This window comes from Chelonoidis abingdonii, chromosome 22, assembly GCF_003597395.2.
Source record: "Chelonoidis abingdonii isolate Lonesome George chromosome 22, CheloAbing_2.0, whole genome shotgun sequence".
In the NCBI taxonomy this organism is placed as follows: domain Eukaryota; kingdom Metazoa; phylum Chordata; order Testudines; family Testudinidae; genus Chelonoidis; species Chelonoidis abingdonii.
The window spans coordinates 22,548,139-22,572,499 of record NC_133790.1 but is presented as its reverse complement, the minus strand read 5'-3'; the positions used below and the strand labels follow the sequence as shown (position 1 = coordinate 22,572,499).

The following is a 24,361-nucleotide window of genomic DNA, read 5'->3' as shown; positions in this document are numbered from 1 at the left end:
TTTCAGAGTTATCCTATGCTGACACTGCTGAACAATGGCAGCTTAGTTTTGGCTTTCTGTTACCTAGAAGTCAAATTTTAGACAAGAACTAAAAGATCTGGGGAAAATAAAGTAAGCCATTTAAATTACAACGAGCCACCAATGTGATACGGCTATGAAAAAAGATAACTGTAATCCTAGGATGTATTAAGCAAAGCATTTCTAGTAGAGATGGAGAAGTATTAATGCCATTGTACAAGGCATTGGTAAGACCTCATTTGGATCCTGTGTACAATTTCAGTCACCCATGTTCAAGACAGATGAATTTAAACTGAAATGGGTCCAGAGAAGAGCTACTAGGACAGGGGTCGGCAACCTTTCAGAAGTGGTGTGCCAAGTCTTCATTTATTCACTCTAATTTAAGGTTCTGTATGCCAGTAATACATTTTAACGTTTTTAGAAGGTCTCTTTCTGTAAGTCTATAATATATAACTAAACTACTGTTGTATGTAAAGTAAATAAGGTTTTTTAAATGTTTAAGCAGCTTCATTTATAATTAAATTAAAATGCAGAGCCCCCCGGACTGGTGGCCAGGACCCGGGCAGTGTGAGTGCCACTGAAAATCAGCTCGCGTGCCACCTTTGGCACATGTGCCATAGCTTGCCTACCCCTGTACTAGGATATGGGGAATGGAGAGCCTATCTTATGAAAGGATACTGGAAGAGCTTGGTTTGTTTAGACTCGCAAAAAGAAAACAGAGGAGATATGACTGCTTTCAGTACATACATTAGGTACTCCTGGGGGAATTCTGTGCCACTGCGCACATGCAGAATTCATATCCCCTGGAGATTTTTTTGCTTCCTCGCAGAAAAATGACTTCTGATGAGGAAGCAAAGGGAAGCTGCAAGAGTGGTCACATACCCTTCCCCAGAAGCCTGGGCACATCGTTTTGGGTGCCCAGAGCAGCCAGCAGAAAGGCAAATCACTGCAGTGGTTCTTATTCTGCACTGGGATCAGCTGCTAATTTTGGCTGGGTCTGGGTCAGACTCACCCGCAGACAGGGCCAGCTTCAGGCTGATTCACCCGATTCCCCTGTGCCCAAGCCACAGTACAGTGTACTGGCAAGAGACGATGCACCGCACTGGGGTGGCCAGGCTTCCCCAGGGGGGCAATTTAGAGGGCTTAGTGCTCCCCCAGCAGAGGTTGGAGCCCCAGGCCCTTTAAACCGCCACCAGAGCCCCACTGCTCTGAGGTAGGGATGTGGGGTTCTGGGGGTTATTTAAAAAGTCCAGGGTGCCCATTGCTTCTATCACCCCAGCCCTTTAAATAGCTGCAGGAACGCCACCGATTCACCAGGGCTCCCTCGACTATTTAAAGGGCCAGGGCGGTAGAAGCAGGGGAGCCCTGGGCCCTTTAAATAGCCCCCGGAGCCCTGGAGTAGTGGGGGGCTCCAGCTGCCTCTGCCGCCCTGGTCCTTTAAATAGCCATGGGAGCCTCACTGCTTCCCCAGACCTCCTGTAGCTATTGAAAGGACTGGGGCGGTAGAAGCAGGGGAGCCCCGGCCCTTTAAATAGCTCCCAGAGTCCTGGGATAGCGAGGAGCTCTGGGAGCTATTTAAAGGGCCGAGGCTCTGGCTGCCTCTGCCGCCCCAGTCCTTTAAATAGCCGCAGGAGCCCCACCACTTGCCCAGGGCTCCCATAGCTATTTAAAGGGCCGGGGTGTTAGAAGCAGGGGAGCCCCGGGCCCTTTAAATAGCCCCCGAGCCCCAGGCTGCTGCTGCTACCCTGGTGGGGGAGGGAAGAGGACGAAGGACTTACTGTACAGGGTGGGCTGTACCCCCTGTACCCGCATCCCCTGCCCACAGCCAGCCCCTGCTGTACCCCCTGCCCACAGCCACCCCAGCACCCCCCTTTTTTTACATTTATTTTTTTTTGGTCATCTCTGCCAGGGCCCAGCCAAAAATGTTCCAATTGGGTCCTGCACTTCCTAAAGGTGGCACTCCCTGCAGAAACCTCTCCGAGTACAGGAAGCTTCCCACCTTCAGTCCCCATTGCTCCTCAGCTGTGGGAGGAAGGGTCACTGTACAGGGAGCTGCTCCCCTGCCTGCCCAACCCCCATGAATCCAGACCTCTCCATACACAGACCCTCCGGCCAAGCCTCACCCCCTGAGAACCAAGTGATGAAACCTCATGCACTTGAACCCTCGCCCCCCCGCACCCGGAGCCCCTCACCAAGCCTCATTCCTCCAGTGCTGTAAAAAAACTACCTCTATAGGAGAAACTGCAGCAGCGCTGGGAGCCAGTCTATGCTGGCACTTTACAGCACTGAAACTTGCAGCGCTCAGGGGGGTGGTTTTTTACACCCCTGAGTGAGCAAGTTGCAGTGCTGTAAAGTGCCAGGGTAGACAAGCCCTGAATTGAATCTTTGAAGGCTTCAAAGGAAAAAAAAAAAAAAAAGAGCCTAAGTATGAAGAGAGACGTTTTCCCTGAGCCCAGAGACAGCCAAGAGATTAATCGTTCATTTTCACTGCATGGTTAGCTTGAGCTATAACTCAATTTTTGCTCCTAATCAGACTCCTGTACATTCACAAAAATCTTAAGTGGAGCTTTGAACTCGACCTAGCTAGTCCAGGGGACAGAAGGTTGAAGCTAAAATGCTGCTGACACTTCAGCTAGTAATGCAATGGGCAGCTTGAGTTATAACAATTCAGTAACTACTAATCCAATCACTGAGTAGCTCAAGAGTTCTTTTGCAGACTGGTTGCACTCACTTTAGCTAGACTAGCTGAAGTGGAATAACTCACATGTACTGTCAAAGTGAAGACAAATTAGCCCAAACTCTTTCTTGCCTGGGCGTTTCCCCTAACACTCCTGCCGTCCATACAACCCAACCTAGCACACACCAGCTCTGGTTTTGTTTCAGCCCAGGCTGGTAACCAGCTTACTTGGCTAATCAAGTCTGGGTGCTGCTAGTCCCCCAATGCTATCCCACAATTCCCTGAAAGTTGCACTTGTCTACTTCCTCCCTTCTTCTGTACTCAAGTCACCTGCACTGGCTCAGCATTTTAAACCCATATTTGCCTGCACCAGCACCATTTCTGCTGCAGATAGGCAGACAGGTCCACTGGATGCAGTACAGATCGCTGATCTGCAGACTTAATTCTTTAATGCATTCTCCTTAAAAGTTCTCACCACCAAATGCTGTTTGCTTTTGCCTTCAGAACTGACTGTATTAATAAAAGGTAACTCCATTTGCAAATTTTTTAAATGAAGTATTGTTCCCATGTCATTACCCAAGACATCAGCTCCATGCTAGGTGAGAGAAAGCGAGAGTGCACTCTGCAAACAAATTCACAGAGCAGTCCAGTTTAATGCACCACTAGAAGATCCACCAAAAATCCATCCCAGCACATGGGCAGTACAGCAACATTGTAGAGGCAGTTACTCAGGCCATAGGTGGGAACGTTACACCAGTACTAGGCTAGCCTGGAATAAACTTCAGTGAAGATATACCCTTACAGGTAAAGTGAGTATTTAAAGAACAGGGGGAGGGGAGGAAGGGCTATTCTTGCTGTTTACAACCAAGTGCCAGATGACATACAGGAAAACATCTAAGACCAGGAGCCTCCGAACAGCCACAGAGCGTAAAGGAAGCTCACCCAACCCAGACAGAAACAGATCTAGAAGTGACTTAACTTCTTAAGATCGCGAAAGGTGAGGGAGAGGTCAATGGCAGCCCAAAACCATTGTAGCCCTTTTTCAGTTTCTATTATGTTAGATTATTTACTGGTAGTATTTTTAGGCTATAAAATAGGTTTGCATATCACTGACTTCTGTGCACGTACACTGTGCACTAAGGAGATATTCTATGTGCAAGACTGCACATCAAGGAATTGCTTTGTTAATGTTTGCCTTTATAGATAAATGAAGTTGTGAGTTAAAAAGAAAAAAAAAAAAAATCACAGAGGGGTTCCTGCAAAATTCCAAAGTGAAATATGTAGTCTTAAGAAGCCACTCCACCCTTAGCCCATACCCAAAAGACAGACTTCATTTGTACTTCTCTTGCTATATTTGTCAATTTTGAATGTTGTTGTGGTGTGGTATTGGAGGACTATTCTATTCTAACTCTTGTTTTGTTACTGTTCATAAATTACTTTGTTTTTTTAGATGATGATTTTTTTTCCTAATAACCATAAGTCTGCTAAATGCTTCAAAAACATAACAGAAGTACATGTTCCCTTCTAAGGAGCTTACAAATTTTAAACATGGCTGAGTGGAGATGAACAATACAACGTAAGGATTACAATACTACAATGACACAGTTACTCCGTTTCAGAATGTGCACATCATGGTGGTTCTATAGGACAGAAAGACAGCTTCCTCTTTCACAGGGCGCACAAACAGAATTCCCAAAGGGATATGAATGAGTAAAGTGGCTTAGCAGACCAGAGCAAGAAGAGCATTCCATGCACAGAGGCTTCATGAAAAGTTGTGGGAGAAAAGGATCATCAAGGCTAGCATCACTGGCAGAATAAAAGGAGTGTCGCAATACTTACATTTCAATAAGATTTATGAAACATGTACTGTATTTTCAAAGTATATTACACAGCCTTGACCCGACATTTGTTCATATTATTTTGTGTTTCACACCATTTCTCCCTACCCACATGACTAATTTGTTTCCAATTTTTTATTTTGAATCATTTACATACAAGCACAATAACTGTTAACAAAATACGTTTTGTACACTGAGATCTTCCTGTAGACCAATTTCCTTATAACAAAGTAGTAGAAAGTTGTTGAAATTAAGTTCTCATGATCCATCCAGAGGATAAGGATGACTTCTATCACACCCTTAATATCATCAGATTGATCCTACGGAATAAGCTCATCATTTTAGGTGATTTAAAAGCCAGAGTTCCTCGGGATGATGCATCATGATAGGGTTTGTGTTACTGACTCCACGACAACCTAATGACTTTCCAAATGTGCCAAGTACAACCCAATCATCTCCAACATAGTATCTGAACAAGTAACAAATACAAGAATCTGGAGGCACCATTATTCAAAACAGTGGCTCATGATGGATTACGTTATTGTACAGTGAAGTGATCTTCACAATGTCAGGCTCACTCATGAGAGGCACAGATAGTCATGTGAAAGTCAAGTGTCCCTCTGAATGCTATCAATCAAGAGACAGCAACTCACATCAATGAAGAAAATCAGTATTTCAAGCCTGGAAAATTGTGGCAAACACTTTGAACTCCAACAAACTCATGGAAGCATTTCTCTCAATTACAGAAGCCTCGAATGTTGAGACAGTCTAGAAACATTTTTGGGGACATAAAATACAATACAGATGCTGAAGTTCTTGGATTTGTTAAGAGAAAACATCAGGACTGGTTTGATGAGAATGACCCCAAAAGTATATCCACTCTTTAAATAATTGCATAGTTCCCATCAAGCCTATACAATAGACAAAAATTCAGCCGCTAGGAATGCAGTATATCAGAGAAACACACCATTCAGAACAGACTTCGGCAAATTAAAAATCTGCGGTGGGAAAAGAAAGTGGCAGAGTAACAACTGACAACAAAGACCTTTTTCCTGGGTGTTGTGTGGTGTCTGGCCCCAGGTACAACCCAGGATAACCCCTGTACGTACACTGGATGGCAATGAACTCTTAAACTGACCAAAAAAATCCTTGACCAATTGATGGAATATTTCAGTTCCCTTCTCAATCACCCTTCCAACATTTTGAAGGACGCAATTAATGTTCTTCCACACTGCCTATTAAAAGAAGAAATTGCACTAGCCCCTACCTTATGAGAGACCATAACAGCAATAAAGCAGCTATCACAAGGGAAAGCACCTGGACCAGATGGCATTCCAGTAAAGATCTATAAGCAGGGTTGCTACCACAATGCAAGGCACCACACATGGCTCTTCCACGTTATCTGGGAGCAAGAATCAGTGCCACAGAATTTCAAAGATGCCAACATGGTCCACCTCTATAAACATATGGGTGAGAGGGCAACTTGTGATAATCACCAGGGCATTTCCTTACTCTTTGTTGGTCGGAAAATTCTTGCACAGGTCACACTGAATAGACCTACCAACTATATTGTGGAAACCATCTCCTCAAGTTTCAGTGTGGATTTTCGTCAGGACAGGGACCTATAGACATGATTTTCAGACTGTACACTTCAGGAAAAGTGCTCGAAGCTAAACTGTGGTCTTTATATATGGTGTTTGTCAACTTAGCTAAAGTTTTTGACTCTGTAAATCATGAAGGACTGGAAACTTTTGTTCATCTTTGGATGCCCTGCAAAGTGTATTTCTGTCTTTTGGGCTCTCCATGATAGCCAAAGGGGTGCAAAATGGCAAGATATCAGACCTCTTTCTAGTCACCAAGCCACCAAACAATGTTGCATGCTGGCTCCCACTCTTTTCCATCCTTTTTTGGCTATGTTTATGGATGCATTTCATGACATTGACATAGTATTTATCCATTTAAAACTGATGGAAAATTGTTCAATCTGCAACACAGTGGTTCTCACACAAAAGTGGCAGATTTACTCATTAAGTTTTTATTTGCCGATGTCTGTACAGTGGTTGCTCACTTAATTAATGACAGTCAATTTATAACTGATCAATTCACTCGTACAATTGTTTTGGTTTCACAATCAGTTTAAAGAACACTGATGTACTGTACCAGCCTGTACAGTGAATGCATGTCTACTCTACCCAATTAGGATCAACACTCCACTCAAGTTCATGCAGAAGTTTTGCTACCTAGGTAGAACACCACAATTAATTATGAGATTACCCATTGCCAAGGTCAGTGCTGCATTTGGAATGCTGTCACACCACCTATGGAATGATAGGGGCATCAAAATAAGCACTAAGCTAAATGTCTGCTGGGCTGTCAAACTTAAAATGCTTCTATATGATTTTGAAACATGGACAACACATTGCCACCACTTGATCAGTTCTACATGCATAGTTTTTGGTCTGTTAACAGGGGCAAATGATGGGACCAGATTCCCAATATTGACATAATGGTTGAATGTCTGGAATTTCAAGTATGCTCATAAAAACTCAGCTGCTTTGCACTACGTATCTCATTTATACGGCCGTCTTGAGAATACCCAAAGCCATATTTTATGGTCGCCTAAACAAGGCATCCATTTTCATAGTGCCCAGTATAAACAATATAATCTGGAACAAACTACTCAGTGGAGTTCTGGTTACCCCATCTCAAAAAAGATACACTAAAGTAGGGAAAAGGTACAGAAAAGGGCAACAAAAATTAGTGGTATGGAACAGCTTCCACATCAGGAGAGATTAAAAACACAGAGACTCTTCAACTTAGAAAAGAGGCTACTAAGGGGAGATACGATAGAGGTCTATAAAAGCATGAATGATGTAGAGCAAATGAATAAGCGAAGGGGGTAAATAATACTTCCCTAATCCAAGAACCAGGGGTCACTCGATTAAATTAATAGGCAGCAAGTTTAAAACAAACTAAGTACTTCACACAATGCACAATCAACCTGGTGAACTCGTTGCCAGGGGATGCTGTGAAGACCAAAGTATAAATGGGCTCAAAAAAGAATTAGGCATGTTCATAGCCGACAAGTCCATCAATAGTTAGTAGCCAACATGGTCAGGATGCAACTCCTTGGATCACTCGATCTCATTGAAGTCAAGCTTGAAAGCATTTCAGGTTGATCCTAGCAACTGGGAAGCAACAACAGAGGATAGAGCAACCTGGCAACAGATTTGTCAAGATGTTAACCACTTTTAAGCAAGGCACATTAACATTTTATGTGAAAAATAAGAGCCCACACCCCAAACCCCTCCTGTGCCCCACAACCCAATCCCCTGCCCTGAGCCATATGCTACACCCAACCCTCTGCCCTGAGCCCCCGCCACACCCCTCCTGTACCCAAGCCCCCTGCCACACTCCACACACACCCTGCACCCTAACCCCCGCTACACACCTCCTGCACCCCAACCCACTGCCCTAAGCCCCCTGCCACACCCCTCCTGCACCTCAACCTCCTGCCCTGAGCCCTTTCCCACACTCCACACTCCCTTCTGCACCCCAACCCCCTGCCCTGAGCCCCCTCATACACCTGGCACCCCTCCTACACCCCAACCCCTTGCTCTGAGCTCCTTCCTGCACACCACACCCCCTCCCACACTCCCACCCCCCAACCCCCTACCCCAGTCCTACATTCATGGCCCTGCATGCAATTTCCCTACCCAGATGTGGCCCTCGGGCCAAAAAGTTTGCCCACCCCTGATCTAAAAACTAAAGAAGTTATTTAGTTTCACACAGAAGACATATCAGAATCTGACCTTCTCTTCTTCCAGGTTCTGGGAAGTCTACTGTTTTAGAAAGTGAGATACTTTCTCACCAGTTATTACTTTAGCTTTCCTGCAATGTATGGACTTTGAGGCATACCTGAAGACAGTTTTGTTTGCTTTTGCTCAATCTTATCTCCTGCAGTACTTCATTTCATAGTTCAGCACTTTTGAGAGAATATGTTAAGTCTTTATCTCAAGCTTTATCCTAGGCTTTGTCAACTACATTGCCAAAAGGTCATTGCTTTCTCATTGTGAAAGGAAAGAAAGGCTGTCCATGATACTGTAGATCCTGACAATCAAGCCCAAGGCCTTACTCAATCTGAAACCAGTTCATGCATATAGTACAATACTAAACAAATTTGCTATCATATTAAGTGTCAGCAGATTCTGAAGATTCATTTTAATTGGTCTGAAGAAGTTTGAAAACACCATGCAGCAGTCTCCATTTATATCCTGGGTCCAGGATAGAAGTATAAAGAGGTATGCTATGGTAAATGATCAAAAGCAAAGGTTAACTTGAGGAACTGATCAAAAGCATAACCTGTGTTGGAGAGATGTGCACTTTATCACATACCCTTCTGCACTTTCTAAATATATGGGGTATTTTTCTGCCCTGTGATTAACTACACTATCATTTCTCTGTAGCATTTGAATTAGACTAAATGGAAAGAAGTCAGCCAAACAAGATACAGGGATGCAGTATCGTTACTGAATTGGTTACTAAAGTCTGTAAGTATATACATGAGGAAAAAAGTGTGATAATGGTCTTTTTAATCTAGCGGAGAAAAGTATAAATAGAATTCAAAGGCTGGAAGTTGAAGCTAGTGAATTCAAACTGGAAATAAGATGTCAATTTTTAAGGGTGAGAGTAATTAATCATTGCAACAATTTACCTAGTGATGGAGAATCCACCATGACTAACTATTTTTAAAGGAAGATTAGATATTTTTCTAAAAAGATATGGGCTAGGAATTCTTTTGGGGAAGATTTATGGCCTGTGCCATACAGGAGGTCAGACTAGATCATCACAATGGTCCCTCCCAGCCTTAGAATCTAAGAATCTATAAATCTAGGAATTCACAACTGAATGAGAGTTCAGGTCTCAAGAGAAATCAGACACTTTAAAATATTTTGCTCTTCAGTAGTTCTTTACAAACTATTAACTAATTTCATGCAACACACCTGTAAAGTATCTAAGGATAAATAACAGGGCTGTAAAGAGATTAAAAAAATTAATCGTGATTAATCACACTGTTAAACAACAGAATACCATTTATTTAAATATTTTTGGATGATTTCTACATTCGCAAATATATTAATTTTAATTACAACATAGAATACAAAGTGTACAGTGCTCAGTTTATATTTATTTGTATTACAAATATTTGCACTGTAAAAAGAAAAGAAATAGTATTTTTCAATTCACCTAATACAAGTACTGTAATCCAATCTTTATCATTCAAGCTGAACTTACAAATATAGAATTATTTAAAAAATACTGCATTCAAAAATAAAACAAATGTAACATTTTAGAGCATGCAAGTCTACTCAGTCCTACTTCATGTTTGTCTGAGTGACTGGCTGAACAAGTTTGTTTACATTTGCAGTAGATAATGCTGTCCACTTCTTGTTTACAATCTCACCTGAAATTGAGAACAAGCGTTCTCATGGCACTGTTGTAGCCGGCATCGCAAGGTATTTACGTGACAGATGCGCATGCTTCAACCACCATTCCGGGGGACACACCTCCACGTTGATGACTAGTTCTGCTTGAAAACCATCTAAAGCAGTGTGGACCGACACATTCATTTTCATTATCTGAGTCAGATGACACCAGCAGAAGGCTGATTTTCTTTTTTGGTGACTCGGGTTCTGTAGTTTTCGCATTGGAGTGTTGCTCTTCTAAGACCTCTGAAAGCATGCTCCTTATCGTGTCGCTCTCAGATTTTAGATTCTTAAACTTTGCGTCAAATGCTGTCGCTATCTTTACAAATCTCACATTGGTACCTTCTTTGCATTTTGTCAAATCTGCAGTGAACGTGTTCTTAAAACGAACAACATGTGCCGAGTCATCATCCGAAACTGCTGTAACATGAAATATATGGCAGAATGTGGGTAAAACAGAGGAGTAGACATACAATTCTCCCCCAAAGAGTTCAGTCACAAATTTAATTAACACATTTTTTTTTTAACAACCATCATCAGCATGGAAGTACGTCCTCTGGAATGGTGGCCGAAGCATGAAGGAGCACAAGAATGTTTAGCATATTTGGCACGTAAATACCTTGCAATGCTGGCTACAAAACTGCCATGCAAATACCTGTACTCACTTTCTGGTGACATTGTAAATAAGAAGAGGGCAGCATTATCTCTTGTAAAAGTAAACGAACGTATCTGTCTTAGCGATTGGCTGAACAAGAAGTAGGACTAAGTGGACTTGTAGCTTCTGAAGTTTTACACGGTTTTGTTTTTGAGTGCAGCTATGTAACAAAAAAAAAAATCTTCATTTGTAAGTTGCACATTCAGGACAAAGATTGCACTACAGTACTTGTATGAGGTGAATTGAAAAATATTATTTCTTCTGTTTATCATTTTTACAGTGCAAATATTTGTAATCAAAATATACACTTTGATTTTGACTACAACACAGAATACAAGATATATATGAAAATGCAGAAAAACATCCAAAATATTTAAATCAATTTAAATTGGTAGTCTCTTTGTTAACAGTACGATTAAACCTGTGATTAATCACAATTTTTTTAAATCGGGATTAATTTGAGTTAATCATTTGAGTTAACTGCAATTAATCAACAGCTCTAGTAAATAATGATCACTTCCCCACTCAGATACTCTCATCACTGAGGTGAAATTAAAGGGACTGTTCAACTATGCATAGCAACAGTTACAAAAACTACTTAAGAAACTGAAACTGCAAGGAAAATTTAGACAGAAAAATGTTTTACTCAAGTTGGAATCTGATCATGAAACTTGCATTAATACTCCTACAATCTCCTTTAATCTCTTTAATGACTTCAGGACCCCAATTTTTACATCTAAACCAGCATACAGTATCACCTCCAGTTGTAGTAGAATACCCCTTACCACTATTGGGGGAGACTGGCTCAATATTGATCTGCAAGGAAGACTGCCACCCACAGAATCACCATCATCATGCCTGCAGCAGTACATCTACAGCTTTTGGAGATTTCAAATCCAAGTACTGGTCCTACCTGTCCCTATACAGTTTTGATATCAGACAGGATCACAGCAGAATATGGCATGGCTGCAAGGCCAATATAAGCCATCTGTCATTAATCCAAGCTAAAGTTATTACAAAATTTGCACTGTGCTCAATTTATTTAGTCCCCATTGTTTTTTACTTCATGAACAGGAAACAACGTTGAGTTATCATTTAACTACATAAATGTCAGTACTACTTCCCGCCCAGCTTCAGTTGACCCCCTGCTCCTTGTCCCAAAGTCTTTTTCAGTCTAGTCCCTGCCTAGGCTAGTGCATAGTCTAAAAAGGCAAAGCACAGGAGAAAAGGGATTTAACCAATGAGCAATCCAGTAAGGGTGGAGATAGGTACATATAACTAATGTTTGTTATTCCAACTTTAGGTAAAGTCCACTGATGCCAGACAATACAGATTTACAATAGTTAACAGTGGAATTTGGCTGCAGATTTCAGTTATTGACAAACTTAAGTGTAAAAGCTAAATTCTATCTTCATATATGAGCACAACTCCCACTGAAGTCTTCAGGTGGTATGATTAATTAAGGGGAGAATTTAGCCTGTATATTTTGTGATTCCTCTTCTAAAAAAGTTTATATATTAAAAATTACCTTCTTATATTTTCATTTATTGTAATCAGCCTCACACCCCCCAAGTGTCCTCACTGCAGACCTCACTCAAGTTAGCCTAGCTGAAGTGAGAGCAGCCATGCTACAAATCAACACTTGAGCTGCACAGAGTGATTTTCTTTGCAGCTGAACATCTGTGCTATCTTAAGCTATAGCATACTGTATATCCCATTGATGGGCCAGCCTACTTGAGTTAAAAGTATCAAACCAAACGAGTGAAATTGGGGGGGGACGGGACCTGGACCTAAGTTCGGGGCAACACTGAGTTATAACTCAAGCTACCTATGACATGGAGACAGACCCCAGAATTCTGAATCTAAATACACTATAAACACAAAGCTGATTAGAAATCATCATGGGACAAAGGATGGCATTATGTCTGGTCTGCTAATTGTGTCATCAGAGATTTCACTCAATTTAATAAAATCACTCAAAATGACATCATTGATGTCAAAACTGATTTCACTCAATTTAATAAAATCACTAAAAATGACATCATTGGTACCGTAATGATGCTGACTCTATAACATGTGAACACCCTATTAAATAGAAAGCTTTGATGACTATATCTCTGTATAAAGTCTCCTTAAGCAAAATCTCGCTGTTGTAATGGCTGTTTTGTAACTGTTGTTTTGGTTACAATATTTACATGGAAAGGATTAATAAACTTGTTAATAATTCCTAAATAAAAAGTAATAAATTAATTTCCATCTTTTCTGCACTGGGCTGAGAAGCCTCCTCCTAATATCACTTCTTCATACCCCAAGAGTTTGATGTCAAATACAGGGACCATTCTACTGCCTGAATCTTCACCCTGAACTTTATTAGTGACCAAATCAGAATTAAAAGGCTACTGACTGAGTACAGATCTGCTTTTTCACTCTGATCCTTCAACCTCCCTGACAACACTCCCATGGAAAATATTCAGACATACAATGTCCTATGTTACACTCAGACATACTATTAGGAGAGGGTGAGACAGAAATTATAAAGGAAATATACTTCTGTTTTGTTAGGAGGAATCCTCATTCTTCTTGCCTTCTGTATAAACCAACTTATGGAGAATCTTTAATGGCTTCAGAAAGCAAGAAACCAAACAGACTATTTCCAGAGTGGGTAAGAAAAAGGGGGAGTTACATCAGGACTTGAACATTTAGACACCTGCTAACCAGAGACAAATAACAGATGCATGCTACTTTCCCTTCCAAGCAGGATCCAATGGAAGTACTCTACAGAGAATAGTGCGCTCTCTGCGCCACAAGCTGACAGAAAAAGAGGGGCTGGATTTTTTCCACTAAGTTACCATCCACAGATCCTGCTGTCTTCATCCCCTTCTTTTGTATTGGCATCGACTTTTCTATGTCTGAAGTTTGAATCTTCATCACCTATTAACCTCTGTCACAGACACCTCTGTAGTTACTATGACAGACAGCCACTTTCCCCTCCCTCATCTTGGTGCTCCTGAAGAGGGAAAACTTTCTGATTGATGAGACAGTCTCAACACAGACCCACTTCCTGGCTTGGAAGATAGGTTGGGGAGATTCCCACTATGCCTCTACTAATCCCATATGAAATACTTCTGCTGTCAGCTTCTACCGGAGGAGGATTAAGCCCATAACTCTGATGCTCATGAGTTTCCAGAATAATTCAATGATAATTGCATCTGTTCAGTCTCACTGTTGGTCAGAACTTTAAGCAGCAGCACTGAAACAAACTACGTTCTTATGAGCTTCATTCGACTACTGCAGGCACTTGGCAGAAAGTTTCCCCACTCACCATTAGCAAGCATTGTCATTCAACGTTTTTTAAAATAACGTTTCCTTCTGCCACTTGTTCCACATTGCATATCAAGATTAGCCATTCCCAGGAAAATACTAATCATAGTCATGCCAGAAAATAAATTCTTGTTACTTATTTTAGGATAGTACACCCCCCCTTTGAAATACTAGTTTCTAAATGGACAAATAGATCCAATACAGCAGAGACTGAAAAGGCCCAAAGAAAAACAGTTACTGTTCTGGATAGGGTTTAAATATGAAGATTTTACAAGAAATAGCCTGGGGAAGAAAAGTCAGAAGGCACTTGCTGTATTTAAAAGGCATGATAAAAAGGGATCAGTACTCCTTTCCACAATGGCCCTTAACGTAAGAAAAGTAATCACTGTGAAATAAAAATGCAGGTAAAATTAAAACATTAAAGAAAACACTTCATAAAATTTCAGCTTTATATCCATAATACAAAGAGAGTAAAACAGTGAAATATCAAAATTACAATGTCCTCACCACTTACAAATTAACGTTTCTATCAACTGTCTTAAAATATGCTAAGAAAATGATAGTATGTTATATTATCTCATTTTATAGAAATCATTTCAGACAATGCTTGTGTCCTGTAATCAAATTTTTAATTATTTTAGAAAATACTTCACATAACACATAGGCAGTCTCCAGATATCAATGCAAGTGGAATTAGAGTTTTAAATTAACTTGATTTACAAAGTTAAGTGACTGTATGATTAACACTGATAGTTATGCATGGTAAGATGAGGTGATCAAATATGTTTCAGGACAGAAGATAATAAGCCCCATAGGCGTCAGAAAAATCCTCCCACCTTATACCTACAGCTGTTCAGCAGGGAAGGTGCTTTATGGGGTTTTTTTGTCCCACTTATCCATTAGGGGTTAGCTGCTGTTAAAGGCAGGATACCCAGATGCTAGAAATGGTGTTATCCTATGGGACAGAAAAGCCATTCACTCTGATAAAGCTGCCAATTAAAGCACAAAAAGAGGCTTAGATCTAGCACATGGAGGGGAAATGAACCACCAACTGCGAGAAAGAGCACAGCAGTACCACTTATTCAACAGCTTTCCCAAGAAACACTGGTTTTCCACTTTACAATAAACAAACATACTTCTGGTACCATAGAAGATTATGTACAGAACTGTATTATCATACTTATATAAAGAAATCCAAAGATTGTTGACTGACGATGAATAATCAAATGCTTTGCACGCAGAAAAGAGCGCAAAAGATACATAATAGAAGAGTTCAAATCTGAACTGGGTCTTTACCATTCTTCGCACCACATTCCTCGCACTATGTTGATTAAAGCCTTACATATAAAGTGTAAACAACACCAGATAAAATAGATTATATTAACGGATATAGGTAAAAGCAAAATTACTCACTCTGTTCTGAGACACATGTATTGTTCTGCTACAGCAAGGAAGAGCCATAGCTCTATTAATGTATCAAGTGGTTAAAATGCCAGCTAACTCCTATCTTCAGCTTTACTTGCTTAATGTACGTAGACTACAGAAATATTAATCTCCTTCAGAATAAGAACTGAAGTGCTTTTGGTGGTTATCTTTAGTACTGTTCTAAAAAAAAAAAGATAGGTAACAACAACAACCACATCTGTTTAAAAGAGAAAGGGAATCCAAGGTAGCGATTAAGATTTTCAGAAGCATTTAGAGTGGAAAGTTTGCTCATTGGCTCAACTGAATAAATGCAATGCCCCCTCTGCAGATGGTATACCCTAAGGTCAAAAGATCAAGTTTTTCCTCTTTTAATAATAATCTCATAAAATTTTCAAAATACAAAAAAAACTACTTTTGGCTTTACAACAACAGAATAGCTCAAAATGTGAAGAGTTAAGTACTACAATGCAAGTACTGCAATATTCTTCCAGTCAATCCAGTTGTTCATTTGGCATCTTTGCACAATTAGATTATCTGAAATATTTTCTTCTTTAATCCTTGAAATCATCAAAAGCAAACTATGGAAGTAATCAAATCTTGAATCCCAACTAGGCCTGACAGAGGATCAGGACATACACACAATGTCCCCTGTTCTCAGTTGCTCTGTTTCACTGGTCTCTTCACCCTGTTCTTTTATTTCCTGTATACAATATTATCAGTTCACTGGGGAAAAAACTCTGCCACACAATCTTTTCAAGAGAAATGTTCTGATCCAGATATGGATCTGGAGATAAAGTTAGGAAGAATTAACACCCACTAACTTTTAACTGCAGGAAACGTTTCCCTCCTTACTCTGGGTTTAAGAGGAGTTTAGTGTAACACCTATTGCCATGAACGTGCTCAAGTAACCTAAAAGGACTCCAGCTGCTACAAAAGGGGCTGAGAGCGCAGCGCTCCGTGTTTAGAGAGGCCTACTTACATTTGCAGCCGTTCAAGGGAGTATCTCCCGTGACTCCCCCAGTTATTTCTGTAAACGGCCGTGCAGAATAAGCGCCCAGTTCCGCTGTTACAGGTTTACGCGACACCACGGGCCTCGCGCCCAGAGCTCCCCGCTGCCTCCTGTGGGGTCTTAAACACTCCCCTGGGGCAGGAAAGGGGCCTTACAGCCCGGTCTCCGAGCCACCGCTCCATCCCCGAGGAGAGATGCATCGCCAGCTCCTTGCCCACTCGTCCCCAAGGACAACACCTGCTCCCCGGCTCGCAGCCACAAGCCCGTCCCCGAAGGCAGCCTCTCTCACTCACCCCGGAACACACCACCCAGCCCTCCGCCCGGCCCATCCCCGGGTCCGTAGCATTCCCTGCCGACCCTCCGCCCGGCCCCCCCTCCTCCGCGGGCCCGGAGCCTCCCCCGCCAGCCTGGCCCAGCTGCTCACCAGGAGTAGGTCTGTTCCGCCATGACGGCTGCGGGGCGGCCGAGCTGCGCGGCGGTGGCCAAGCCCCGGCTCCTCCTCTCCCTCACTTGCTCCGGGGCTCACTGGCCGCCCCGCTGCGGCTCCCGGCCCAACATGGCGGCGACTGTAAGCAGGGAGAAGAGCGACGGGGTCCCCGCCCGGCTGGAGGGGGGGCTGCTCAGTAGCCACGCCACAGGGCCGTGCTCGGGCGCCGACGACGACCAGGCCTCATGACTGGGAAGCGGCGACAGCGTCCGGACTGGAAAAAAGAGAAGGGGAAACTCCTCGTACCGAGCTCCAAGGCGAGGCCGCTCAGACTCTGCTCGCGCACGGGGGACGGGGCCTCCGATCGCGCGGGTCACGTGCCCACAACACGCTCACGTGCCGCCGCCGCCGCCAGCCCACTGGCGCAGAAGCACTACGGAACCTGACGCGGGTGTGTGCTGGGCCTGCCTACACTCCGTTCCCGGTGATCGTCCGGGGAGGCGAGGCAGAGCCTTCTGCCGGGAGTGCGATCTGTTCGCTTTCTGTAGGGATGAGGTGGTCTTGCCTACGTATCTCCCACCCAGAGAACTGGGGACAGGAGCCTTCCCGGGCGGGGGGGAGAGTCTGAGGTGTTCCCCTCAGTGCTGGGACATGGAGCCTTCCAGGAGGGGAGTGGGGGGGAGAGTCTGAGCTATTCACTTCTCTCTCGGTAGGGACTTGGAGCCTTCCGCGGGGGCGGGGGGGGCGTGTCTGAGCTATTCACTCCCCTCTCAGTGCTGCGGACATGGAGCCTTCGGGGAGTGGGGAGGGTGTCTGAGCTATTCACTCCCTTTCAGTGCTGGGACATGGAGCCATCGGGAGTGGGGGCGTGTCTGAGCTAGTCACTCCCCTCTCAGTCCTGGGACATGGAGCCTTCCGGGAGTGGGGAGGGTGTCTGAGCTAGTCACTCCCCTCCGTGCTGGGGACATGGAGCCGTCCGGGGGAGGGTGGTCTGAGCTGTTCACTCCCCTCTCAGTCCTGGGACATGGAGCCTTCGGGGAGTGCGGGGTGTCTGAGTTGTTCACTCCCCTCTCAGTGCCGGGACATGGAGCCTTCGGGGAGTGGGGAGGGTGTCTGAGCTAATCACTCCCCTCGGTGCTGGGGACATGGAGCCTTCCGGGGGAGGGGGGTCTGAGCTATTCACTGCGCTCTCAGTGCTGGGGACATGGAGCCTTCGGGGGTGGGGGGAAGAGTCCTGAGCTATTCATTCCCCTCAGTGCTGGGACATGGTGCTTTCTGGGTGTGTGTGACCTGTTTATCCCAGGTGCCCTTCCCGTCCCGGCAGGCTGCAGGATTCGAGCCTGCTCATTCTGAGTTATTAAATTTCCCCTGCAGTGCAAGAAAGCTGCCTCGGGAGTAGAAGTAAGGTGGAGCCTGCGCCCGGCCCCCCTTCTCGCAGCTCAGCGCGAGAAGCCATACCCACCGCGGAAGGGGTTCCGCTGAGCACGGCTGCTTTGGGGGCGCGGTTCTCTCCCTTTGCAGGGAAGCACCTTTCCTCCCCAGTGGAACTGCCTTTGGGGTGGAGGGGTGGCTACGAGCGGAGCTCCTCTCAGCCATTCCGCCTCTATATGTCATCGGTGTAACCAACTCATTAGGAAGAAGCAGAGAGAGTCTTGTATCTGATTCCAACCCTAAATGTTGGAGACAGAACAAAACTGGGCAATGTGCTGGACGTCAGACTAGATGTTCATGATGGTCCTTTCTGGCCTTTGACTCTATGAGAATTCTGACCCGTCACACGTCTGGTTTGTTTCTCTTAGTTCACTTGAGTTCTGCTGGCAATGAAAGTCTGACTGACTGCCAGAAATCCCTCCTTCCAACTAGAAAGCTGGTTTGGGAAGTGTTCGCTGCAGGAGTTGGGAGTCTGTATGGCAGGAATGGCCCCGTTAGGATCAGGTACAGACTTGAGCTCAGTGGGATGGGGAAATCTCAAGGCGTCTTATAGTAGTGAATAGGGTGAACTCTGGGACCAAAACCCACACATCAGAAGTTTGAAAGTAACATCCATTTTAAGGAGGGAGGGTGTGCCTGAGTCTAATTTATGCATATTTTATTCTGACATGTTTGCAGCTTGTGTGCCCCAGAGTAATAGAGACAGTTTAATCATTTTGGGCTGGGATATCTAGGAACATCAGAATTGGCATATTAAATTAGACCTATGGTCCATCTAGTTCAGCATCCTATCTCTGACTGGCCAGCACCCAGATGCTTCAGAAGAAGGTGCAAGTAACTCCACAGTAGGCAGATGTGGGATAATCTGCCACCTCCCATGAAAAATCTCATCCTAATCTCTAAAACTCTTTTAAACCCAGAAGTATGAGGTTTTATATTTTGTCAGAAAAATTTGTTAGCATTAACTGTTAACCATATAAATGTCCAATCATTTTGAATCTTGCTAAAGTCTTGGTCTTAATGACATCCTATGACAATGAGTTCCACAGTCTAATTGTTCTTTTTGTAAGTGTGAGAGGTTTCCCTACCCACATTTCCACCTCCCTCACTGTGCTTGCAGAGTGCCATGTTATTGGTTGGTTGCCACCTTCCCCAGAAATTACAACATTGAGTGGAGGCATGGGTAGATATAGGACTCAATCCTGTGAGCTCATGAACTTCCTCAGTCAAAATAAGTTGATGCTGAATGCTGGGTTTGGATATGTTTAGATATTTATTTAAAAATCTGGGGTGGTAAATGTAACTTTTATTTCAAATCAACTTGGTTTTTGTCAATATGCAGATGAGGTATGGGATTTGTGCACAGAGAGATAACTGCACTCCTGTCAGATCCTGAGGTTGCTACTCTGTCTCCCTCATTACCTGGAAATGCTGAATTTATAAGAGAAGACATTATTGACATTTAAAATGGATGTGCCAATCCAGCAATGCATGCATCTCAGTAGCTTGTTTTCATTACTTCTCTTTGCTCAAGAAATATCCAGTAGTAGCTTCTATGTGTTTCTTCAGTCCAAAAAAAAGAAAGGGGGAAACTCTCCCAAATTTACCTGCAGAGTGATGTCCTTCCAGTGCTGGGGGAGAACATGGGAGAAACACACTTATGGGGACTGTGGAGTGGAGGGGTGCACATGCATGCATACAGCTTGTCTTTTTGTCTTCAAAGGCCAGACTTCATCTGCCTGGGGGAAGAAACAAGCTAGGGGCTCAATCCTGCAAGGCCTAATTTCAGTGGAACTACTGGGATGAGAAGGATCACACCCTAATTTAACACAAAACTATATTTCTATTTCCTCTTTTACACACCCGGGTATACATATTGAAGCCTTGAAAACCAACTGCTTTTCCCATTGCTGTTTCTGTTCCACCAAATTAATGTGATTTCATAGGTACATGCTACTTCTGAGGAATAAATTTGTTTGTCAGTCAGAGGAGGGGCACTTGATAAATATCATGTCCTTGGTACAATGATTCTGAACTTTTAAAATTCTCCTTTAATTACATTCCCTGGTATGTTACAGAAAACTGAGACTTACAGAGCCATCTTTGACTTTTTCTTTTAAGACAGCAAAGGAGATTAAAGAAACCAGAAGCTCAGGATTCTTTTAGGAAAGCCTGCAGGGGGACAAAAGAACATTCAAAACGTCCAAACATGCTGAGACAAAATGCTAAATGGATTTCTCACTGTAACACCAAACACCATGTTAAAACCATCTGTCAAGGAGAATACTTGTCACTTGTTGATATGACTTGTCCCTTCCCTCTTCTCTGTCTTAGTCTCTCTCTGTTTAGTGCTGCTGATAAATCCTGAATCCTAAGAATGATTGTGCTTCTGCTGAGTACAACTTGCGGCCTTGATCCCACAAGCTCTGTTCACTCGGGTAAACTTTACTGAATGTTATTTTGTTTAAACTACTTGCCTGAGTAAGGATTTGAGCCTTTGGACATCAGTCTACCTTTTCAGTATTTTTCACTATTCTCTTTAACCTGGCAGAGGGTAAAGAGCTAGTATTAAGTGACAGGTGACCGTAATATAATTGCCTTAGAGATGGAAGAGCTCCAACTAGGCCTGGAATAAATAGCCCTTATAGTGTAAGTTTAATGTACATGCAGAGACTGCACTCATTAACATAATGTTAATGACTGTAATTATAGTATTTTTTCTTTCTGCCATTGTCCTCAGTGCAATATCAGGAGCTGGGTTACTTGGTCTTATTTGGATGGGAGAGTATTCAGGATCTATATTTTTGTTAGTTTTATTTATTGTATTGAAACAGGGCAGCTTTGTTTCAGGACGTTGATCTGTGGTTAGAGAACAGGATTGGAAGCCATGGGTTCTCCTCCCAGTTCTGTTACTGGCTCTCTGTGTGACCCTGAGGAGAGTCACTTCACATCTTTGTGTCTCAGTTTCACCATCAATCAAACTGGGATAACAATACGTCCCTACCTCACAGGGGTGTTGGGTGGACTGATTAGTTCATTATAGTAAATCTCTTTGAAGAAGGAAAGTATTACATAGGAGCTCAATGTTATATGAAGTATGTCTTTCCTGGGAGGAGGAGGGAGCACCCAAAATACCTGTACAATTAAAATAGTGCATATTAATAAAATGACATTTGGAACTTCTTTGAGGGCTTCTCCTTCTCTAGCTGTCCCCCTAAAGTACCACATATCTATGCCATGAAAACAGTGTTAAAGATGCATCATAGCTGATGGAGTGAGGAATGTCATCTCCTTCCCCTCTTTCCCTCAGAGGTCTTGCACTGAGCCAGTCAACCCTGTAATGTTGCCACACTTCTAGACCCTCCGCAAAAACTTTTTGCAGCCCAAGGTATCCTGACCAGACAGTAGAGGAAAAGCCAAGGAACAGCTGATATAAGTAGCATGTACCCCATGCAGCTACTAAAGCCTGAGAAAAATTGTTACTATAAAATATGAAGTAGAAATACTTGGAGGCACTTGCTCGGCTTTCATTCCCAATTGGGAAATACTGTGGCAGGTGGAGGCCTCAGTCACCACTGGAGAGTTGAGTACAATCATTCATCAATACCCAGTAGCTGCATAGCCAGCAACTAATTGTGTTGCCACTGCTGAAAAAGTACTGGGTCTAGTCATGAACACAGGACAGTAAGATCCCTTCTCTGTACCCCACCAGGAAAAAGTTGGGATACTAAAACAATGATTAGTGCTTACGTGACAGTGTCACGTGGCATGGAACACAGCCTGTCCCTATTAACAATACTGGTGATAACAGTCTACCCACGGGGAGGGAAGGAAAAGGGGATTTTCTCTTTAAATCATTCCTGACTGGGCCACCCTGCAGATTCCTTCTTTCTATTTAACAGTATATTTCCATCTACTCTTCCATTAGGTCGCTCCTCAAGCACATATATACCATTCCTGATACATTCCCTATCCCTACTCCAGCAGGTATGGGAGAACAATTTGGGATAGAGATGGGGAAGGGATAGAGGAGAAGGTCACATTCAAAATCTTGGGCTGTGGAGCTTGAATAGCTTTGCAGGGAGCCCAGATAAGCCCTGCAAAACACACACAGCAGGACCCCCTCTCAGGGGAAATCATTTTCTTTTCCCTGAACAGTCTCCCTCAAAGTAGCAATTCATTATTACCAGAACTGAAAATGGAAAACTGTGACACAGTGACAAATTTGGGACTTTTCATTCTACTGCCCTGTAAATAGAGTTTCACTGGGAGCGATTCCCACCATACCATGCATCAGTCTGTTCAAACAATTTATTTTCACAAGTCTTTACATACAAGTAGAGCATCAATCTGCTCTTTTCCACTATCAGAGGGGAATGTAAATCAGTAATTCAAGTACTTTTCAGTTCTTTAGATTAGTTTCCTGTACTCTTCTGGGAAGGGGGCATACAACAATTCTGGTATCCATAGAACAGCAGCATGCATGCTGGCCACCCATGATGAAATAGTTTCTAATTCTACAGCCTGGAAAAACTCTACTTACCACATTAGTTTGAGGCACACGTGATTTTATCTGATGGGCAATTAACGTATCATATTTTCAGCGCAGCATGGTAAAAACAGGCAAGTAGACTTTGTGCCTAGGCTAGTAAACATTCATGATGATTTTGCAGGCATGCTCCAGCAGCATTACACAGTAACAATGAGACCAGTTCACAGGGCAGATTTATTGCTTTCTCCAGATCCAGCACGCACTCACTCTTAGCAGCGTGGGGTGGGGCATTGCTTGCATTCCCCAGATTATTTTCTTATCATATATCTCTCTTTCACAGAATCTCCTCAGACCTGCAAGAGATGGAGAGCCTTACTCTGAGTTTCAGTGATATCAGAGTCTGACATTACAACCTTCCTGGCCACACAATAGCAGATTTTAAGGTAGCCATCCTACAGCAAAAAAACTTCAGGACCAGACTTCAAAGAGAAACTGCTGAGCTTCAGTTCATTTGCAAATTTGACACCATCAGCTCAGGATTAAACAAAGACTGTGAATGGCTTGCCAACTACAAAAGCAGTTTCTCCTCCCTTGGTTTTCACACCTCAACTGCTAGAAGAGGGCCTCATCCTCCCTGATTGAACTAACCTCGTTATCTCCAGACTGATTCTGGCCTGCATATTTATACCTGCCTCTGGAAATTTTCATTACATGCATCTGACGAAGCGGGTATTCACCCACGAAAGCTTATGCTCCAATACATCTGTTAGTCTATAAGGAGCCACAGGACTCTTTGTTGCTTTTGACATTACAGTCCCTCTTCAAGTGAGCTGCACTGCACTGCACCTTGAACATACACTGCTGCAGTGCCTAGACCTGTCAGAGCCATTTCAGTGCTGGCAGCAAACAAATAAGATCCTTCTTTGTCCCTGTTGCTTAAGTAGCTCCTAGGGCACAGTAAGGTAACAGCATGGGAGAGAATGGGTGGTAGAGGGGAATCAGATGGCACCAGTGACAGCAAAGAGCCCTCCCCCAGGCTCTTTATCATCTTTATCAGATGTCAGTCTAACAGAGCCAGTCTTGATTCCTCACTGATGGAAATAGAGAGAGAAGAGCAGAGTGGCCTAGTGTGAAATGACCACCTTGCAGACAGAGACATGACAGGAATGGTTGTCCGCTCTTTGGAGGTTTGAGGGGAGCAGAGAGGATGGAAATGAGCGGGAAAGAAGGCAAAAATCAGAATTCTAGTCTTAGAATTTATCTCAGAACTGCAATGGGTTCTTCTGCATTCAAGATCTTAATATGAATCTCAACATTGTAGATGGTTTAAATGTGTGCTCCTACCTCTGTTTATCCAGGCATGTCAAAGAATGAAAGGATGCCATACCTGTGTGCACATCCTCCTCACCCTCCTTTAGAGAGAGAGGAAACTAGAGATAAATAAGACTTGTTCCCTCCATCTCCCTAAGGCCAGTGCAGGGTCATTCCCTATACCATACTTTCTAGTTCTTTGTCCAGTCTAATTTTAAATGTCCATTAGATCTTCAATTATTTCCCTAGAGAGATGGATTGTCAGGGAAGG

The 24,361-nt window shown here is 43.2% G+C and overlaps 1 protein-coding gene and 1 long non-coding RNA gene across 2 annotated transcripts in view; one reads left to right on the top strand and one right to left on the bottom strand.

Annotated features, from left to right (window-relative positions):
• SPPL3 (signal peptide peptidase like 3) overlaps positions 1-17,239 on the bottom strand; it is a 147,748-nt gene extending 130,509 nt beyond the window's left edge. The window contains exon 1 of the mRNA XM_032773704.2: positions 16,854-17,239. Within this exon, the coding sequence (XP_032629595.1) occupies positions 16,854-16,876 (23 nt within the window). The 5' untranslated portion in view covers positions 16,877-17,239. The remainder of the gene's footprint in view (positions 1-16,853) is intronic.
• Positions 17,240-18,121: 882 nt separating this feature from the next.
• On the top strand, positions 18,122-23,806 carry LOC116820929 (uncharacterized). Its single transcript, XR_004372778.2, has 3 exons — positions 18,122-18,791; positions 20,011-20,725; positions 23,120-23,806. It is a non-coding gene; the product is annotated as an uncharacterized LOC116820929 (long non-coding RNA).
• Positions 23,807-24,361: the final 555 nt, after the last annotated feature.